Below are 22,322 nucleotides of genomic sequence, written 5' to 3' on the forward strand. Positions count from 1 at the left end.
AATTAATAAAATATTATAAGGATAAGAAAATGGCCCATCTTATCTTTGTGTCTTACACACACACCCCCTTTGAGAAGTCTTAAAGTATAATCAATTCAGAAAATATAAAAATTAAATTCATCATAAAGAATATGTCTAGGACTTAAGATTTGGAACGTGATTTATGGATTTACTTATAATTAATTAATTGAAAAATATGACTTTTAGTTCATGATTTTTTTTTTCAATTATTAATGTGGCTCCTTAACTTTGAAGCAAAATAACTCAATCACTATAATTTATTGACATGAAACAACTCAATTCTTAAAGCATTTTTACTATTAAATATAACTCAATTTCTATAATTTTATAACTGAATAAATTACAAGGACTGCATTGAATGAAATAAGATTTAAGGATTAATTTAGTAGTCGAAAAAAAGTTTAAGGATTAAAAGTTATATTATTTTTTAAATAATTAAATAATCAGTTCGTCTCTCCGTATATAGACATGTGTAATGGAACAAGTGTTTCCATTGTCCATTGCTGTAAAATCAGGCGTAGTGATGATAGGCTGGGACTCTTTCCATATCTTTCGATTTGGGTTCAAATAATTCGAAGCATTGAAGCTATATATACATACTATGCAATAGAAACGACCACACAACGTAAGTTTTTGCTTGAAAATTTAAAGTAAGGAAACTAAACTTGAGGTGACTGAGATGACACCTCAGCTTTCTTGATCCCATTTTCAAAAAACAAAAGAGATACGTATGAGACTCTCTCAATTCCCAACACGCCATTTTTATCCACAATGATGACAATATATATATATATATATATATATATATATATATATAGAAGGAGAAGAGAGAATTTTAATTGGACACATATGTGAGGGTGTCTTCATGAATTGATAAGTATTACTTTGAAGACCTAGCCTTCTTGAAATCTCCCTCTCTCTCCCTGTGTGTGTGTGTGTGTGTGAACGCCAATAACACTACAACAATCATACACACACAGTGGTTCAGCAAAACGACAAAATGCTCAATCACACCGAAGCTCGACATTTTCATTGGTTACAAATTTTTAGATATATATGAGAAATTTGATAATTAATAAAATTAAACATGCATCAACATCTTATTCAAATTTAATGTGTATTTGGTTTCACATTGAAAACTACTAAGATATAAATTCTGGTCAGGTGGAAGCAAGTGTATGGCTTCACATCGGAGCTATATCCAGACTATGATTTTCGTAGTTTTTATCGTAAAACCGAACATGCTATTGTTTATTATGGGTGACTTGGTGAAAACTTTAATGTTAATAACAACGAAGACTTGTGAAACCAAAACATGTGTATATACTTCTTTCAGTTTTTATTATAAGGAATTAATATAAGGTATCTGGTGTGATATTAATTACAATTTTTGATATTTTTTTTATTTAAACCCATTAATTATGAAAAAGAATCTAATAAAGTAAATTTAAAAATTTTCATTTAAATATAAGTAAAATAAAAAAGTTATTCTTTTTTCCAGATAAAGTTAATAAAGCCATTTTCCCTTGATTTTGATAAGGTGACTATGAGGTCCCTCTATTTTGATAAGGTAGCTAGGGTTACATGCTTTGGGCTATTATATATAAAAGAATCAAAAGTAAAGGAGCTAATTTAGCGAGTGGTTTAAAGGAAGAAGAGTAAAGACAAAGGATGAACATGTGCATGCATAGTAGAAGATACAAGTAATGATTAAGCCAAGTAAATATGAATATGGCCTGTCGTTGATCAATGGATAATACTCCTCTGATATTATTTATAAATTATTTTTATCAATTTTATCAATATTAATATAATAAAAATATAAAAAATAAAATTTATTAAAATTACAAACATAAGTCTAAAAAAAATTATATAATATTAATTTTTAAAGTTAATTTAAATATTTTATTTAAAATAAAATATTACTATTCATTCAATAACTTATAAAATAAATTACTTTATTTTTTTAAAATATGATCAATAAAGTAAACCGGAGTATTAGCTAATGTTTGACTAACATGTTTATTCCAGCAAAATCCAGAATCAATATATGTGATTTAACTTTATTGCAGAAAACAAAGGGAGAGACGTCACGATCATAAACCATAACTGAAATAGTACGTCGTTGCTGATGGCCTGAAGAAATTCAAAATCAAACGCAGGCACTTGCCTAAATCCCTGAATCTTTTTCAATAATCGGGAAAATGACCTAAACATTTACATTTTAATTTATAAAATTAATGAGCCTATCTTACCAGTGACCAACATGAAACCAGAGTATGCAACAAAAGTAGGACCGTTCGGTTCCTAAGAAGACAATAATTTTTTTTTTTAAAAATAGACTTACGTACGTTCGAAATGTATTAGACTCAAGATTTTTTAGATTGAAATTTAATAAATAATAAAAATTTATTTATATTTTCCATGCATGATTTTTTTTTTTGAAAATTTTTCTCTAGATTATATATCTTGTAAGAGAAGTTTGTTTACTTATGTCTTTGTAAAGATTTTATAGGCTTATTATTTGTAGATTCATATTTGTTATTATTTCTGAGAGCGAAAATGAATTATTTGGCCTATATAGTTGTGATTATTATATATTAACTTAAATTTCAGTCTTTGAACTTGTGTTTGGTAAAACTTATTTTCTATAATTTTATCCAATTAAAACTATATCTTTAAATTTTAACTTGATGCAACCTAATTTATATTGTTTTAATTGTTTAAATCCCTATATTTTGTAAATAAAATTATAAGGATTGAATTACAGTTATATATATCTCGAGCATTAGGAATCAATATCATAAATAGTTAAAACTAAAAAAAATTAAATTGTATCACACCAAAATTTAGAGATTATGTTTTAGTCAAGTTAAAATATGGGGATTAAGTTAAATAAAATTAAGTTAAAGGATTGAATCTTAACCAAGCCAACTATATAGATCAAATCATTAATTTTTTTAGACAATCTAAAAATCATACACACACACACACACACACACACATATATATATATATATATTTAGTTTATATTAACCGAAACATTTAATTTAAAACTTCAATTTAAAGTATACTTGTAGAATGAATTTAATAAGCATTAATTAATATCGAAAATAAAAATCATAACAACCCATACTGCTTGAAAGTTCTATATAAAGAACCCTGGTCAATTATTTATAAAAATATTAAGTTATATATAATAAAAAATTTAATAAAGTATAAATAATACAGTTGATTTTTCATATTTCATATAAGGTGAAAAAACACAAAAGTGATGTGTTAATTCCCAACTATTGGTAGCTATATATGACGTCTCACGTCAAAAATTACTGATTATATAAGTGAGTGTATTGTATATTTTAATAAGCTAGTTTTTTTTTTATGATAGAATAGAGCTAGTTTTTTGAAAAGAAACAATAGTTCAATCATAAAATAATATTAAAATTAGATTTAAATTTGTTCAATTGTTCCTCTAACAAGTCACCAGTGATGGAAGCGTTATGAATTGATTGAAGAAGCTGTTACATCTGGCATTAAAAGGATCAAGGAGAATCTTAATATATAAGTAGTGCACACCTAAATGATTTAGTTTTTTGGGAAAACAATAATGGCCGGCATCATATAGCTTCCAATTTGTTTGAACGTTGTTTACGTTTGATACTAGAAAGTTAGGTGGCTGCGGAGTTTGCTAAGTTAGAGTGACTAGGTTTAGGACGGTCCAATATTGTAAAGACACGTAGGGTGGACTATAATGTGTACGAGCACAGTCTATATATTGTCGTCTTCTCTGGCCTCTTGCAACCAAAAGTCAGAATTATTATATAAAAATAAATATAGATATGTATAATGAAATTTATTTAATAATTATTTATATAAAATTATATATAATATATTTCCTTCATTTAAAAATATAAAACATTTTTTAAAAAAATTAAATATTTAAAAATATAAAATAATTTTTATCTGTCGAGATATAATTATTAATTTTTTTAAAAGTGTCCCTATTGGTAGTTGATTTTATATTTATTATAAAATATTAATAAAAATAAATATAAAAATAAGGTTAATTTGAAAATAGGTAACTATTTTATTAAAAGATAAAATTTAATTAAAATATTTTATTTTTTAATGGAGGCAGTAACTTATTTCAAATTTAAAAAAATCTTTCACTTTTTAATTGAAAAAAAAAATGAATTACTCAAGTTTAGTCTCTCCATCCGTTTGAGCCAGTAGAAAAAACGTTCTCGATACCATTTGTCTGAGAAATTGGCAATTATTAGTACGCATTGAGAGGCAAAGATATTTGTATTAAGAAGTTTGACATTTGAAAATCATTCTGAAGAGTTTGAGAAGCAAACACTAGCTCGTGCATTAATTTTTTTTATTTTGAAATTATTATAATAATTTAAAATTTATTTTTTGATGAGAATTTTTTTTATCACGTACAAGTATTTTCTTATTAAAAGTAATCATATTCAAAATACAGGTGGTGCTAAATGCATATACCTTCTAGTGAAGATTTGAACCTTTAATAAAAAATACCAAGGAAAGTGAATAATATGTAAAAATAAAAATTAATTGAAATACATGGGATAAAAATTAATATTATAAAATAATAATTTACATATCAATAAAAATTTTATTTTCATGAAAAATATATTTCTTTCCTTTTTGCTCTTAATCTCAATTATCAATGAGAAGTGAAAAATGTTATAAATTTACACAAGAATCCAATAACTTAATAAATATAATGGGTAGATGAGAAATTTTTTTTACAACAACTAATCAGCCTAATGCTCTTTTCTATCATTAAAATGATTAATAATTAGTCCCGCATTTGATTAAATTTGGAGTGATACAGATAAGATTAATATGGCTAACAATCTCATTTGCTTTATACGAAACTAAAAATGTCATTAATTAAAAATCAAAACAAACAAATAACAATAATTAGCATCCTACATTTGTCTAATTAGTAATTAGTGACATGATTTAGAGAATATTTACAACTTCTATAAATGAAGGCATTTAAAAGCAACATCATCAAATCATAATGAATATTGTGCTTCTATTGTAAGCCTCTAAATGTTTTTAGCTATGTTCATCTTTACCGTTTTTTTTTAACCAAGGTTTTTGTCTTTACCGTTTGAATACGCACAAACACGCTGACGCCCACATTGGAGGTGCTTCATCATTTTAAGTTTGAAGACAAAAATGTTAAATGTGTCAGACTCTGTGTGTGCGTGCGTGCGTGTGTGTGTGTGTGTGTGTGTGGGAGAACGCTAAACGACAAATATTGCAGGCAATGTCCTCTATTTCACCGGTTGCTTTTGAAAACTGGATCCCTTGTTGAACTGGTGGAAACGATCAAACAACAATGTTAGGATTATTAGTACTTCAAGTCTTCAACTATGGTTAAATTGGGATCTACCTAATTATAATTAAAATAAAATACAAAAATATTCATATATAACTCTGAGATGAGTAATAGTTAAATACAAATATATTAGTTCACAAGTAAATGGAATATGATCATGTACAAACTACACATATTCCAACTAATAAAATAGAATTCTTTATATAGTACAAATATGGCCAACTGTTGTTGTTTTTTTTTTTTAATTTGTTTTCTTAACTCAAAACAAAGTCATTCAGTAAAGAGAGAAAAAAATATAAAATTCAATTTAGTCCATCCATTCAAAACTCCTGATTACATTGGCCAAAATACTAGCTCATCAATTTATTGGTTCGACCAACTAATTTGGATCGGATTTTGATACCATGACTCATCTCACATTGCTTGCCACCTTTAATTTGAGAGAAAAATTTATATAACAAATCAAATTTATGATTTTAAGAAAAATACAATTGTTGATCCTTATACTTTTAGCATATTTTGGTATTAGTTTCTATGTTTTTTTTTTTGCTCTAAGTTCCTTAAATTTCATGTGTTTGTAATGTTAGTTTATATATTTTTAACTATGAACATAAAAACTTACCAGTAACTAATGTGTACTTAAATATTAATATCACTTTTTATGCTGCATTGTCAAAATTATAATGAGTTGTATGAAAATAAGCAACAAGCCGAAGAAAAAGAAAAGAATATTAAATTAGAATTCTTAAATGTTTAACAAATGAAGCTTTGAAAGGATGAAGACATAACAGTTAGGGCAAACAAGCAAAAAGATTAGTAGCCATTTCATTTTATTCATACAATGTCCAATTCAACAATAGAATTAACAAAATTATGTATATACATCAATACACTGGAAGAGCTACGTTTGTTTGATGGTGGGCAGATGCACCCTTGAAATTTTACCCTCTCTGATTTCCTAACTTTGCACCTATTTGCTCTGAGAGAGAGAGAGAGAGAGAGAGAGAGAGAGAGAGAGAGAGATTTACTAGTTTTAAGATTTGATTGAAAGAAATCATCAATATTTGAAGAAGAGGAAATCTTAATTATTTGGGAAAACATTGACAGAAACAAAAAGACATGAGGTGAGACTCCATTTTTAATACAGATAATGAAGAAACATGCCATATAAAAGAGAGAGAGGGAGGGAGACGCAAGTGGTGACTATGTGGCATGATTGATGAGAGAGTTTTGGGAGTGGATGGGTACGTAGGTTTTCTTTGACATTTTAATCCTGATATTTGTAAAATATTGAGAAAAAAACATTTTTATATTATGTTTGTTTAGTAATGATCTTAAATTTTTATATAAGATATATAATTTATATATATATATATATATATGCCCTTTCTAACTAAAGATTCTGGCTCTACCATTGCATCAATAGATTTAATTCTATCAGTTATGATAAAATTTAACATTGCAAATTGAAGAAACTTGAAATAATTTTTAAAAAAATATAAAAATTAATATTTAAGCACGATAAAAATTCAAGAACTATGAGCTATATTATTTTTTTTATATATACAGAGAGTACCTGTTTTCTCTAAACCTTGACACTACAATGACAACAATGTACATTAAAAAAAATTGTTGCCGTTTTCTGGAATAGCGGCAATTGCTGTTTTTCACTGAGCATGGGTTCTCTCTTGTTCTCATAATATGGGATTTATAATTTAAAAACCACCATATCAATTAATTTTTTATTTTTAGAAATTTTTCTTTTTAATTTTCTTTTCTTCTTAATTATTTTCTTTACACTTTTCCCTTCATCCAAAACAAACTTTATAATTGGCGAGGAAAGCAAGGGATGATATATCTATAGCGATTAATATAATTATTTTTAATTTAAAAGGATTTTCTTTAAATTTTTTCTCAAGGGGATATCTATGGAAAACATATAATGCACTTGTCTATGTCTTGATAGCTTCTGGCAAGACAATTTGGCCATTATTGGCCTAACTGAGGCGTGCCCAATCCAACCTTTCTATAAAGGGCCTTTCAAGTTAACCAAACGTTCTTTTTCTTGTTTGATTTCGATGCAAGGATTTTAATATCAATCCTACTCAAATTAATCTTACTTATTACTAATCTTATATATATATATATATATATATATATATGAGAGTTAGTTAACTAATTCATGCAAATTAAGAAAAAGGTTAAGTGAGTTATTTGTAAATGAAAAAAGGTTGTGCTGGTTTTATAAAAAATACTCCTTTTAGTCATCAGCATTAGAATATTATCAACAAAATTTATAATTCTTGATTTTATATATAAGTCACATTCTAAAATAATTTTATAGTTATTCCTATAAGTCATTTTGCAAAAAACAAAAAAGTTGAATAATTAATTATTTCTTTCAATTTCATCCTTTCATAGTTTTCTAAAGTACATGAGAGAAAAAATGTTTTTAAAGAAAATTGAAAAATTTTGTTTTTTTTAGACAACACCACAATTTAACTACATTTAAAAAAAAATTTATGAGATTATTAGAAGTGACTCATATATAAGATTTGATGAAGTATATCTTATTTAAAAATCTAACGAGAGTAATTTGGGAAAAAAAATAAGCACTTAAAAATCAAAACAAATTCTCTAGTTAGCTCCTGCATTTAAGATCAGAGGGAGGATTTAGTATATCTCTGTCTGACAATGCTCACTCTTTTTTCCCTCTTAATATTTGCTTAATTAATTAACAATTAGGATTCAGCTTCGAGTTTATGATGGAAACACGCACACACATGTGTTTGCACTTTTTGTGGGAAAAAAATGAAAGCTGTTTGCTTTTGACGATGATGCTTTAGTGGACTTTGAAAATCAATTTGTTTCTCCCAATAATAAAAGAATGGACAACTTTGCTCAATCCAATTCCACTTTGTAAGGTTTGCAAAGCATAATAAATTTAATAAGTTGACTTTATCACATATGTAAATATCTTAGAGTTTATTCATTAATCAAAGTTTTCTCTTTCAAAATATTATTATTATATTTGTGTATAATATACAGGAAGAATTTCAATAAAAACCCCTTGACTAGACTTATTTACATTCAAAGCTCCTATATTTTTTAAAATTTTACTGTAGCTCAGAGGTGTTGATTTGATATAAAATTTATAAAAAAAATGATAAAATTGCTTATCATTTAAATTAATATCAAAGCTTTTTTACTTCACTTGTTCATTGTCTTGCTTCATTCATTAATTTGCTTATGAAATGTTGTTAGTTACCCTACTTAATTTATTTTCATTTTAGGCATTTCAATCATCTTAAGACAATTTATTAATTCCTATACTATATATTGTCATTTACTTATAGACTGTTGTTTATTAGTCATTATCCTACTTCATTTATTTATTATTAGACTTTCACTTAATCTTATTCCAGAAAAATGAACAAGTGAAATAGCTATGACAATTAACAATATTTTGTAAGTAAATGAACAAGTGAAATAGGACAATTTTGATATTAACTTAAATAACAAAAATTTTATTTTTTTTAAAAATTTAATATCAAATTATTATTCTTTAGATTGTAGTGAAATTTTAAAAATTTAAGAGTTTTGAATTTAAATAAGTCAAAAAGTCTTTATTGAAATTCTCCCCGATATATATATATATATAGCTCATTAGAGGAAGCTTAAAGATATTTGAAAAAAAAATTATTATACTCTTTTGTTATTTTAAAAATAAGTATTTAACAAGGAGAATGGTTATAATTTGGATCTGAAAACTGTCAAAAATTATAACCAACTTTTAATATTACCCTTAGCTTCAATATAAATCAACGTATTTTAACCTTTAATTTTATTATATACTATTTCTTTGCAACGCAAATAACAAGAGCATTTGTGAAAAAAAAAAAGTTAAGAAAATTAATGATTTTTTCCGTCTATTATATTTTTTAACTCCATTGTATAACTTGGTCCTTGAATTTTAATTATCTAATATTCAATTCCTATAATTTAACTCAATTATATTGCAGTTTGTATAGTTGTAGGAATGGAAATTATTATAAATCACACATACACACACAATATTATATATATAATATAATATAATATAATATAGTATAGTATAGTATAGTATAGTATAGGCGCAAAGTGGAGGCCAAAGCAAATCTTGGCATCAGTCCAAATTTGGATAGTCGATGGCTCTGTGACTTTTAGGACCAATATTGAGCTTTTCTTTATATATATTATAATTGCCACTCGAACACATGGATATAGGATTCTCAAATCTAATTTTTAATGATGATCAAAACAGGGGATAATGATATATCTACATTTACTTAGAACTTGATTAATTATTAATTAATTATAATCCCTCAATCAAGCGTGGCTCCATTTATTTTTAACCAGTACTTAACAAGAAAAGTTACATCCATTGTCATAATATATTGATTTTCACGTGGATATAGATTCCTCATGAGTAGTCTCCCCTTCAATATATTTAACAAACAATTTATAAATAAAATGCTTTCGAAGATTGATTGACGGAAACAATCTATTCCAAATCTCTCATAAAAATCTTGACAACTTTATTTTCTAAAAAGAAACACACACGCACAGAGTATTAAATTCCAATCTAGTTCCATCGGTATTGGCATGTATATATACGTCAAATTGCGTAATTTCGCTTTGAAATATGAATTGGAAGATAGCAAACACAAGCATGATCTTTATTTATTCTCTCTCTGTGTGCGTGCGTGTGTGTATCATAGTATTAAGAACACTAGAAGACACTCTAGAAAAAATGATTTATCCAAATTAATCAAAATATAAAAATACATGCTGTCGTTCATGCATGTGCCTTCTCACATGCCTCTTTTTAATAAGGAAATTGACATCTAAACACTCAAAACTTGCAAAATTGATGTGTGGTCAAATTAAAGACCCTAAAGTTTGAAATGATTGTTCTTGAATTCGACCATTGTAGGTATAAAAAATAACTCACAATTGAAGATCTTACATTATAATTTGAAACACAGTGAATACTTGTAATTTTGAAAAGTTCGGTGGCAGATAATTTTAAGTTCTTGTTAGTTATATGAAGTTAATTGGAGAGGAATTTTGGTTTTCATAATTTTTTTAGTGCTTTAATTTATGTCGTCGTTTTGCCTTTTTTTTTTTTGGAATACATCGAAAACTTTTTTTATTCTTAAGTAAGTGAAATTGACAATACATATAAATTCAAAAATTAAAGATCGAGATGTATCATAGACATAGGGTATGAAATGTTATTGTCGATGGGATGAATGTTAATGAATCAATTAAGTTAGAAACACAAACATGCCATACTACAATAATAATAATATTATTATTAAAATAATAAAAAATATGCTATGGAATAAGTTGATTTACTTGGTGATGTTTAAATTCTACCTGGATCTCATCAAATCCTACGCTATTTAAATGGTTTAAATATGAACAAATATTATATATATATATATATAGATGGGATTACCACATAAAAGAGGTTTGAATTAATTATAGAAATAAAGAAATATATATGGAGTGAAAAATAAAATAAAGGAAGAGAAAAGGAAAAGAGGAAATGGAGCCGACCTGCCCATGTTGGAGCCACGTGAAGGACATGTGCGTGGGGGAGTGACAGCAATGAGGATATGAACATGAGTTGTGTTGTAGACTTGTAGTGTTGTGTGTTGTGTGTGGACACACACAAATTAAAGCCCATATGTCCCATGATCATGTTCTTGTTACCTCACATCTTAGACTCACCCACAACCAGAGGGCCATCACTGTTTAGTGTTTGTTACTGTTCCATAGAATCCTCAGCTTTATTATTATTACAACATTTGAATGCAACATATACAATTAAAGTGAGAGAATATAGTGGGAAGGATAATCTTGAAATAATATTATTAATAAAATTTTATTTTTATTAAAATGTTTTATATTTTAAAATATAATTTTTTTAAAAGTGTCTTATAAATTGAGACAGAAAAAATATAAGAAAATAAATCTTTTAAAGTAAGTTGAGATCAATGACTTTTTTGTGAAATTTATCTTTTTCTTAGTATTTTTGTTAATATATTAATTTTTATAAAACATCAAATTTTTTATCTTTCATTGAAAAAGCAAACTTCATGAAATTCACGAATTTTCAACTTCAAAGAGAATCCACTCCCCCTATCATAATATTGATTGTACTTACTTTTAAACAATTAATTAATCAATTGTTTTCCATTTTTTCCACATTAAAAAGGATTTGAATTTAATTTCGATCATCTACACACACACACTACAATTTAAAGATTGGACAAAAAACAATTGAAAGTGGTGTGAAACAATTCTTTTAATATAATTTTACAGTCAATTAATGTTATATTGATCATTGAGTAATAGTGAATGTGATTTTCGTATTTAAAAAACGTCTACTTTATTAATAGGCTCAATAAATATTATACGCTTGATTAAAAACTAACATTATTGACAAAAAATAGATAGTAGATGAGAGGTTTCTGCAATATAATTTCTTTTTTGGTTTGGCAGGATCTGCAATAATAATATTAATTGTGAAGACACTACTATAGAATTTGCAATACACACACATATTTGAATTAAAGGAGCAGGCATTAATGATCTGAGATTACAAACAGGATCAAACTCGCAACCTCTCACTTATAGGAGAGTACTCATACCACTAGACTATAAGGCAATTGGCAGAATTTATAAGGCGGAACAAAAAATTTAGAAGTGCATATTTGACGTTTAAAGCCTAACTGTTAAATAAAGTTATCAAAATATTGAACAGTTATTTTTGAAACCATTAAACTTACAGTCAGATAAATTAAGTTTTCATTTTTACAGAAAATTGTCATTATAAGTTTGACAGTTGATTGCATTAACCCTCAAATGAATAAAACTATAAGTTTGATGGTTATTTGTCTAACTGTGAAACATAGTCACTAAGTTTGACGGTTAGACAAAAAACTGTCAAGCTTATAGTTTTTTAAATTGCTCTGCTACCTTTTTAGAGACATTGCTTGGAGCACAAAACTCACTTACTCTATGAAATTGGTCCCCAACTCTCCGAAATTCGTCTTCATTCGAACCTTCGAACCCTTGAAATTTCTTCTTCCCACAACTCTCTCTACAATTTCGTCGTGCCCGAGAGATCCCCATTCATTTGACCCTTGCCATCGAGAACTTAGGGGGATTTACAGATATTGAGAATGTGCTTTTCAGACTCTCTCAACGGCATTCCCAATTTCATCTTCGAGAATATTGATTTAATTTGCTTCATATATGTTTAGTAGACCCAGGTGTGTTTAAGCTTTCTGTAGATTCTCATTTTTGTTCAAATGGGTCTGGGTTTGGAATTGATGACTGTTGGCATTTCTGATTGATACTCATAAGTTTTTTCTTGCTTGATTGATTTCTAATTGATACCCATAAACGTGTTCTGGTCCATAGTCACTTGAAAACCATTTTTTGTGCTGAGTTTGTCATCCCCCGTGTTTTTCCATGTTTAGTTGATAATTATATATATGTAAATATATACAAGTATCATTTACCTTTTTTTTTTTTAAACAAAAAAAGATTGCTGGTAACTTGTAACTTCCTAGTAGAGAGAACATTCATTTATTCATTGTCCACATTATAGTCAATTGGAGTATACGTACTTGGCATTGTGTTGTCCATCTCCAAATCTAAACATATTTTCTTGTAGTTCTTGCAATATGTAAATGCTTTTCTAAACTTTGTTATGGTGAATTTGACTATTATTGTGATTAAGTAGGATTGAATTAGGTTAGATTATTATAGAGGGATAAATTCAACATGAAAAGTAGGCAAAATACCAAAAAAAAAACTTTTTAATTATAAATCATTTTGCAGCCAAAATTGATGGCTTTATTACACATAACCATCAAATATGCTCTTGCATATTTGTATCATAAGCAATTTTGGTGATATATATATATATATATATATATTGATGGTTTTCAACAACCATTAAATATAGGAAAAAATATGAACCCAATAAATGACGGAAGTATATATAATAGTTGTTAACCGTCATGTATAAGAAAAAATAACCATAAAGTATGTTCAATTTTGTTGTATTGAGGAAACTCAATGATAGGTATAATAAAGGGAGAGTCACAATTAAGTCTCAAAAAGAAAATTAATAACATTTGGGTGCATGGTAAAATTTACTTAAAAAAAGTTGCAAATAAGACATTTAATTTAAATTTTAAATATAATTCTCAATTTGCAAATGAGATTTTTGTTTGCAACTGATGAATCAATAATATTTGTAATTTATTTTTCAAAACATTTTTCCAGGACGTGCGTAAATGTTAATTCCCTTTCTTTAGCACTTTACTGTAATGTTCTCTCTATAATAAAACAATTAGATGACTCGTGCTTTCTCTTTTGTACATTACACGGAGTTTGAGATATACACTGCATCATTAATGTAAATTTTGAAAATTTTAAATGGTTTAGCCTTAGAAAAAGGAGTTAGATTATTGTTTAAGTATAAATAAATTTGAGTTGATATAAAAATTAAGTCACATATTGCATGGAAAGCATAACAACTGATAACCTATAAATTTGAGTTTTGAAATTTTAAATTAACTAATATGTGTATCCTTCTGCTACTCTTCCATTTATTCTTTCCGGTCGTTTCAGTCCTAATGAGAAAAGAAATTGGAGCATGTTGCTAGCGTGTAACTCTTGTTTGATGGAGACCAAAAAAAAAAAAAAAAAGCTTGGAAAGAAAATGTTTTAAGTGTTAACTAAAACCATTTAGTGGGGCACATCATCGATTCTGAAATGAAAAAAAAAAAGTAAAGTAATCATAACTATATTCATAAGTAAAATACATCAAATCAAGTGCATTCTACCCAATTTAGCCAGATATTAATTAATTAATTATCAAATGATTGAGATAGCTATATATATTAGCTAGATATTCATGTGAAACCAAAAAGGGAGGGGCCAGGCATATACAATGTTTGACAATTAACTCACACAGAACACAAGGGTAAAAATCAAAGAGAAAGATAAGACAGCCCCACATGAGGCATACATGACATTAATTTGAAAACCAAAAACCCAATTCACTAGAAACCAAAAGAAACTTTACCAATTTTCATGTAAATGAACACATACACAAAGTTCAAAAACAAGCATTCTCCAACCAATAATAGTTGGCTCAACTGGTAAGAAGATTGTGATAAGTTCAAATCTTTCTACTGATGTAAACTTTTTGATTAAAAAAAAAAAAGCAAGCATTCCCCAGTGTTATTTTCCCATCCTTGTCTATAGTTTAGGTGCTGAAAGTACCGAATGAACTATAAAAATCAAGCAATTCTTCTTCAACATGGGTTGATCGAGATCATCTCAATCAATGTGCTTTTGTCTTGTAACGCATGATAATCCTTGAGAAGAAAATCGAAATTATATTCTTGTCTTAAGAGAGAGAGAGAGAGAGAGAGAGAGAGAGATTATTAAAGACCATATATGTTGGAACTGCTAATTAGTTTTGCCGAATGTTTTTCCAGGCTCCGAGACAAGACAAAGGCACATGTTCATCCGTGATGGACCCTCCCTCTCAATCCAAGTACATATTAATATTGTTGGGGACAAAATCGTCTTTTAGCTCCTGCAATTACCATGCATCCATGATCCATGCTACCCCTCCCTCTTAATCTCCCATCAAGTTTCTGTCGTTAACGATTCACGTTTAATCAGACCGTACGTACCTTATCAAATATCAAAAGTAGTAATACTAATATAGAGTTTCACTACACACACAGATATATATATATATATATATATATATATATATTTTTTTTTTTTTTTTTATATCCTCTTGACAGGAAATAAAGACGGCCCGTTGTGTAAAGTAGCATAATAATTTGAGGAAATATATTTTTTCCTCCACTACATATGATGTTATTAAAAGTTCCATTTTCGAAAGAGAGATCACATTCAAAGGGAAATATTTGTATTTTTAAAATTAACCTTAATTATCAAAACAGGAATTGAGTAGTCTAAGGATAAATATATCACAAACATGATGAGGTTTCAATTCTTACTGAGAAAGACGTCTCGTTTAATGTCAACTGTGATTTGATCATGGTTACCTCTAATAAAAAATATAACGTGCATGAGGAAAAAAAGTTAAAATAATTTTTATTATGGTTTTTCATAATTAATCTCTTGCTTTCTCTTTCATTTCTTGTCTTCTTCCTGGCAGAACTCCTCCTCCACTCACCCCTTACCAGCATAAAAAATTAATAACAAAAAGTGAATAATAAAATAAAACACACTCTCTCTCCGCCACTCTCTCCTCTGTATTGGTAGGGCAGGGCAAGGGCAAGGTCGTCGCCATCTACCCCATCATCTCTATTTATACTCACCAGGCACAATCATATTTTCTCGCCTCATCATCTTTCATCTCTCTCTCTTTCTCTCAGTTTTCTTTGCAAGTACTACTATTTATCACCACCAGAAACCTACTAAATCTCCTGTATCTCTAATTAACTAAACTGATTCTCTGTTCATTATCCAATCCATCATTATGCCTTCTCTCTCTGAAGCTTTCAGAGCTCACCCAGTCCACCTTCACCACAAGAACCCTGACTTCCACTCCCTTCAAGAGCTTCCCGACTCCTACGCATGGACTCATCTCGACGATAACAACCTCGCCGCCGATGCCGCATCCGACGACGGCGTCCCGCCAGTGATTGATCTCCATGACCCCAATGCTACTTCGCTCGTAGGCCATGCATGCAAGACCTGGGGTGTGTTCCAGGTCGTCAACCACGGCATCCCAGCCAGTCTTCTTCAAGACATTGAGTCCGCCGGCAAGTCCCTCTTCTCCCTCCCTACTCACCAGAAACTCAAGGCGGCTCGCTCCCCCGACGGCGTCTCAGGTTACGGCCTCGCTCGCATCGCCTCCTTCTTCCCCAAGCTCATGTGGTCCGAAGGTTTCACTATTGTCGGTTCCCCTCTCGACCACTTCCGCCAACTCTGGCCACTTGATTATACCAAATACTGGTAATTAATTATCTCTGGGAACTTGTCGTAAAACAAATTAAGAAGAACCATAATTGACAACTCACAAGAATTTTGGGCCAGAGAGTGAAAATATCATGGGAGGGAAAGTACGAGGGAGACGGCTCCTCATATATATGCGGATATGGTACTATGTGGGGGTCAAATATATACATATAAGGCTTTACTTATCTTAAATGCAGAATTTAGCAAAGATTACAAATTTTGCAAGGTGATGGCAGGTGGGGCCCGCTTCTACACATATGCCCCAAAATCCACTTGCTTCTTGCGTTTGCTGTGTAGCTTTGTTCGGATGTCCTTCCAAGTTCCTATCATGCAACAGTACGGTTTTGATTTTTCTAACACTGCCATTGGGGTGGTCTTTTGTCCTTTTGTCCACAGCGATGTTGTCGTGGAGTACGAAGAAGCAATGAAAAAGCTAGCGGAAAAGCTAACATGGCTCGTCCTGGCTTCCTTGGGCATATCAAACCAAGACATCCAATGGGCTGGCCCAAGAGACGGAGGATTGCAAGGGGCCTGTGCTGCTCTCCAACTCAACTCCTATCCGACTTGTCCGGACCCAGATCGGGCCATGGGTCTCGCTGCCCACACCGACTCCACCATCCTCACCATCCTATACCAAAACGCCATCAGTGGTCTGCAGGTTCTAAAGGAAGGGACCGGGTGGGTCACCGTCCCGCCGCTCCCGGGCGGGCTCGTGATCAACATAGGCGACCTGCTCCACATTCTGTCGAACGGGCTTTACCCGAGCGTGTTGCACCGGGTTCTGGTGAACCGGACCCAGCAGAGACTATCTGCGGCGTACCTGTATGGACCCCCGGCGGGAGTGAAGATATCGCCACATCCAAAGGTGGTGGGCCCGAGCAGGCCTCCGCTGTACCGGCCGGTGACATGGCACGAGTACCTGGGCACAAAAGCGAAGCATTTCAACGAGGCACTGTCGTGCGTTCGGGTGTGCGGGCCTAAAAACGCCATGTTTGCTGATGGAAATGACACCCACGGCCACGGTCACAATAATAATAATAACAGCGTACCAGTGGGGTAGATTAAAGGAGAATACTAAGTAGGTAGTACAATTTTGAATGGGCTCCCTCTGGGCCACCTTGTTTTGTATGTACGTGGTTAAATTATTATTCTTTTACGAGGATGCAGGTTCTTCCACGCTTAAATTTGGGTCCATGTCCTGATAAAATAAAGGATGAAGAAGATAAGGGAGGAAATATATATATATATGTATATATATCTAGAATATTTATATGGTGGTGAAGAAAAGGGATAATTGACAAACATTAAAGGACACAGAAGGCGACATGTTATCTGTGTCCCTAAGAAGTACTCCCAAGGGAAGTGAGACCTCCATTAGTTTGGTCCCTTTCGGTCTCTCGCGAACTCTCCTTATTTTCCTCTACCTCAAATCACACACTCAACTGTCATTGCCTCTCTTCCTGGGCCACCTCCACATTGACACCAAAATTTAGTCCCCACATCCACCACTAGTATTCTTGTATGGACACAAGCACATTGCATTATCTAGGTACCGTACCCCAAGCTTATTGGCTTTTGATTTCATCGATATACGCAAAACTGGATAAATTTAAGATAGTGGTTGAAGGCTTCGTCATCTAATTATTATTGTTGAACTAAGATCAACCCAATCATGATTAACATAATTTAATTTAATTAAAATATACAAAAAAATATGTATATATAACTTGGAAAAGAATAATATTTTACTCCATTCAAAACCCAATATAAAGCATTTTTGAAAAACCTTACTTGATCTAAAATATAGAGTATTGGGCAACTTTTATAATTTTTTTTAACAAGTATATACACATTTCATTTATTATTTTTTTTTTAAAAAATGATGCATTGAAATTTCAATTGTTCTTATCAAAATACTTATATATGATATTTAATGAATGTATAATTGAAAATATAATTTTTTAAGAAATTAAGATTTTAATTAATATTTTTTTAAAATTATAAATTAATTATCAATACTTTATATTGTGATTAAAAAAAGTAATAAAAAAAGTGCGTGCGCACACATGTATATATAAAATGGAATATTTATATATAAATCATACAAATTTTTACAAAAAGGGGATCAATAAAATATAATATAAATCAAAACAATGAAATTTTAACTCAATGAAGAGAGAGAATATAAAATCTCATTCAGTCGACCCTTCCATAAAACTCTTGACTGGGCTGATCAAGGGATTGGTTTATCAGTTTAATTTGACTGCTAACCGTGGTTGAGTTTTCATACTATAATTTTAATTGGTATTGGTTAAAAAAGTATATATAATTTAACATATCTCCTCACTCTTTTTTCTATTTAAATTACTTGACAAAAAATTATCAATAAATCCAGATTTTTTGTCATGCCCAATTGGAGATGGCATTCTACTAGCTTTTTTTTTTATTTTTTTTCATCAAGATGTGCAAAGTACAAACCATTAATGTTGTAAGCTCCTCAATTTTTTTTTCCTGCATTTTATTTTCATGTATGACGTTGATTTTCTCTCTTGACATGGAACGTTTTAATCTAATCATTGGACCAAATTTACCGCTATGAAATAAAACAGGGCCCTTTTGTTTGACCAAGTGAGAGTAAGAGTCAGCTAATCACATGGCAGAAAAAAATTATTGCCTGCTCAACTGTAAACCGATTATTTTAAAATTTAAACACGTTTGCATGTCCCAAAGCACCAAAACAGCATTCCCCCCCCCCCCAACAATAATGTTCTATAAAGACAACAATAGTTGATCGAGTTAATAATGATTTAATAGTTGATCGAGTTAATAATGATTTAATTTATGACTCGTAAAATTATGAGATCAAATTTTATTATTAATATGAAAATTTTATTGATAAACAATCTATAAGTATATCTATAATTATTATTTGAGCCTAGAGATATACTATGTTTTTGGTGAGCCCTTAGGACTCAACTCATTTAAACTTTTTTTAAAAAAATCAATTGAAAATGAAATAATGATGAATGCCTTTTAATCCTATTAACATACTCTCTTTAATCTTTATTACCAATCACTATTAATTAAATCACTAAAGTCTGTTTGTTAATCTGTTCTAAGAATAATTATCTATTCTCCAGAATAAAAAAAATAAGAAAATATGTTTAGTAATGCGTTTTTAAAAAGTATTTTAAAAAAAATGTTGTTATAGAGAATAGAAAAATAAAAACATCATTTAGGTATTCTAAAATTATTGTTTTGATAAATAAGGGACAATGAGAAAAACATTAATTTTTATTTTTTTGTTCTCAAAATATGTTTTATAAAATACCAATTCTCAAAATTATAAAATAAAAATAATTTCAAATAGACTCTAATTCTGCTGTAACCTAGAAGAATTAGTTATGCTATTAAAATTGTCTATAAATTATATTGGTTTTATTTTTCCTTCGATAATAAATATTATAAGATTAAAAAAAATATTAAATCACTATGAAAACTTGTAACTTGTTGGTTAGTGTGCTGCATACTTAACCTGCAGGTTACAAGTTTGAATTGGCAGACAAAAAACATATATTAAATCAATAAATTTCGGATCATAAAACTCTCGAGGACAAGGAGAGTATATGGGTAGATTCGACTATGCCTACTTTTTGACGGGTTTGTGGAAAAACGATGCGAATGTCTAATTCTTCAAAATCAATGGTTAGGTAATCAATAATCACAAATAGATGCCAACTTTTCGGTTGATTTATCCTAACTTTGCCAAACACTGAAAACTTTCTTGTTAATTAGTGGAGGCCATAATAATTTCGACAATAAGATGATAAATTTTGATCTTAAAAAATTTTATGAAATGAAAATATATGTAAAGACATAGTACAACTTAACATGTAATAATGCACTAGGTTTTTTTTTTGGAGGAATGCACTAGTTTTTAATTATTGCTATTATGACTTTTTTTTTGAAGAATTATTGGATAAAGTTATGTCTTCATTGTTCACACTACTAACAAAATCACTAGAGAAATATACATCATTCTGCTATTAAATCTAAATTATTAAGGTTTAATCAATAAAATTTTCAATAAGATATAGTTACGTTGTCAAAAAGTAAACAACTATAAAAGTCTCCTCTTTGTCATATAGCAGATGCAGGGATATATTAATATTAATAATATCATTATTCCGACAAAGTAAACTTAATTTCATATGCTTGTACTGATATTATGACTTTTTTTAAAAAAAATCAAAGTTTCAAATGCAAATAAACACTTTTATAAATAATATATTGATATTAATTTTTTTAAATAGATATTTTATTCATAATCTTATTTTATATATCAAACAGAGAGTAAATCAAGATCATATATAATTAATGTTAATATATATAAAAAAACTCCTTGAAGGATTCGCAGCATACTCGGAGCTTCGTCCATCTTCTTCCAATTAATTTTAAACGAGGTGATGATTTCTTTATAAAATGAGAAATAAATGAAAATAAGAAATATAATGAGGAAGTGAGGAGGAAAAGGCAAAACACTATCCTTAATTTTAAGGAAAAATTTAGATTTTTTTCTCTTAACTAATAAGAATAGTAAAACTTTTATTCCTTGCTTCAAGTTTATCTTCATTAGTGATTTAGTCTCTTATATTTATTTTTGGATTAATAAGAATTCTCAACTCTCAACTATTGCACAAACAATATCCTGTACTTTGAACTCATGAAATATATAAAAATTTCTCTCAATTCTTAAATTTTAAACTCCTAAAATCTCACCGTTAAATTAAAGAAAATGGCCGTTACTTTTATAATTATGAGGCCCAATAATATGTTAATGTGATGCTTATCTTGACCCTTAAAAATAATGGTCATTTTCTCCCAATAATGAAAAAACTGGATCAAACCAAACGGTCGAACCATAGACTGGTCAAGCTAATGGGTCGGTTGACCCAAAAAAATTATTTGGGGAGTTGAGCCATATTGAACTGCTTTGGACCGACTATCAAATTGGGAACCAGATTTGATTTTTAAAAATTGGACTGTTCAAATATCATTTTTCTTTTTTAAAAAAATTTATCATTTTTCAAAAAAATGACCAATTTTTTTAATCATTTGATATTATGTTATATCATGTGGTTTGCTAAGTCATGATAAACTTAAAATTTTAGTTTTATTTTTAACTTAAATAGCAATTTCATATTTATTTTTTATAATTAAATTATTATATATGCATAAATTTTTTAATTTAATTATTACGTCACCGATTCGACCATTAGTCCAACTTGATTGAACTATGTAAACCATAAACTACTAACCTTTCTAGTTCAATATCCATCCGGTTTTAAAAACATTGTTTTCTCCAACTTAATGGTAGGATTTTAGACGCTTAGAATTTAAAAATTGAAGGAATTTTTTGTGAAAATGTTATTCATGCAATAGTTTAAGGTTTAATATGCTCATTGACCTTTTATTTTTTATTAGTCTGACCTTTTAAGTTTGTATCAATTATGGATTTGATTCTTATTGTTTGAAGAGGATATAACACTATTAAAAATCTGTTGATATAATTAATAAAATATTAATGATGACTATATAGATTAACAGATGGTAAAAAAACCATATAGGCTAATAAAAAAAATATAATTATTTAGATTGGAAGAAAACAGACTCAACAATTTTAAAAAATAAAAAAGCAAAACATAGCGTAAATGAGAAAATTGATAAAAATTGCTGTATATGTTCTTGTAAACTGCTTGTCAGGAGTTCGATTATTGGCATCCCAGAAAATTCGATAAAAATTAAATTTATTTTAAGAGCTAATTTCTCCCTATATATACATATATAT

At 29.1% G+C, this 22,322-nt stretch overlaps 1 protein-coding gene across 1 annotated transcript; it reads left to right on the forward strand.

Annotated features, from left to right (window-relative positions):
- Positions 1-15,865: 15,865 nt before the first annotated feature.
- On the forward strand, positions 15,866-17,658 carry LOC129290572 (gibberellin 3-beta-dioxygenase 1-like). The gene is made up of 2 exons (XM_054927371.1): positions 15,866-16,471; positions 16,871-17,658. The coding sequence occupies exons 1-2, from the start codon at positions 15,993-15,995 to the stop codon at positions 17,532-17,534; spliced, it is 1,143 nt and encodes a 380-aa protein (XP_054783346.1). The 5' UTR covers positions 15,866-15,992; the 3' UTR covers positions 17,535-17,658.
- The last annotated feature ends 4,664 nt before the right edge of the window (positions 17,659-22,322 follow it).

This window comes from Prosopis cineraria, unplaced genomic scaffold, assembly GCF_029017545.1.
Source record: "Prosopis cineraria cultivar Desert tree isolate PC_DT_omini unplaced genomic scaffold, ASM2901754v1 PC13, whole genome shotgun sequence".
In the NCBI taxonomy this organism is placed as follows: Eukaryota; Viridiplantae; Streptophyta; class Magnoliopsida; order Fabales; family Fabaceae; genus Prosopis; species Prosopis cineraria.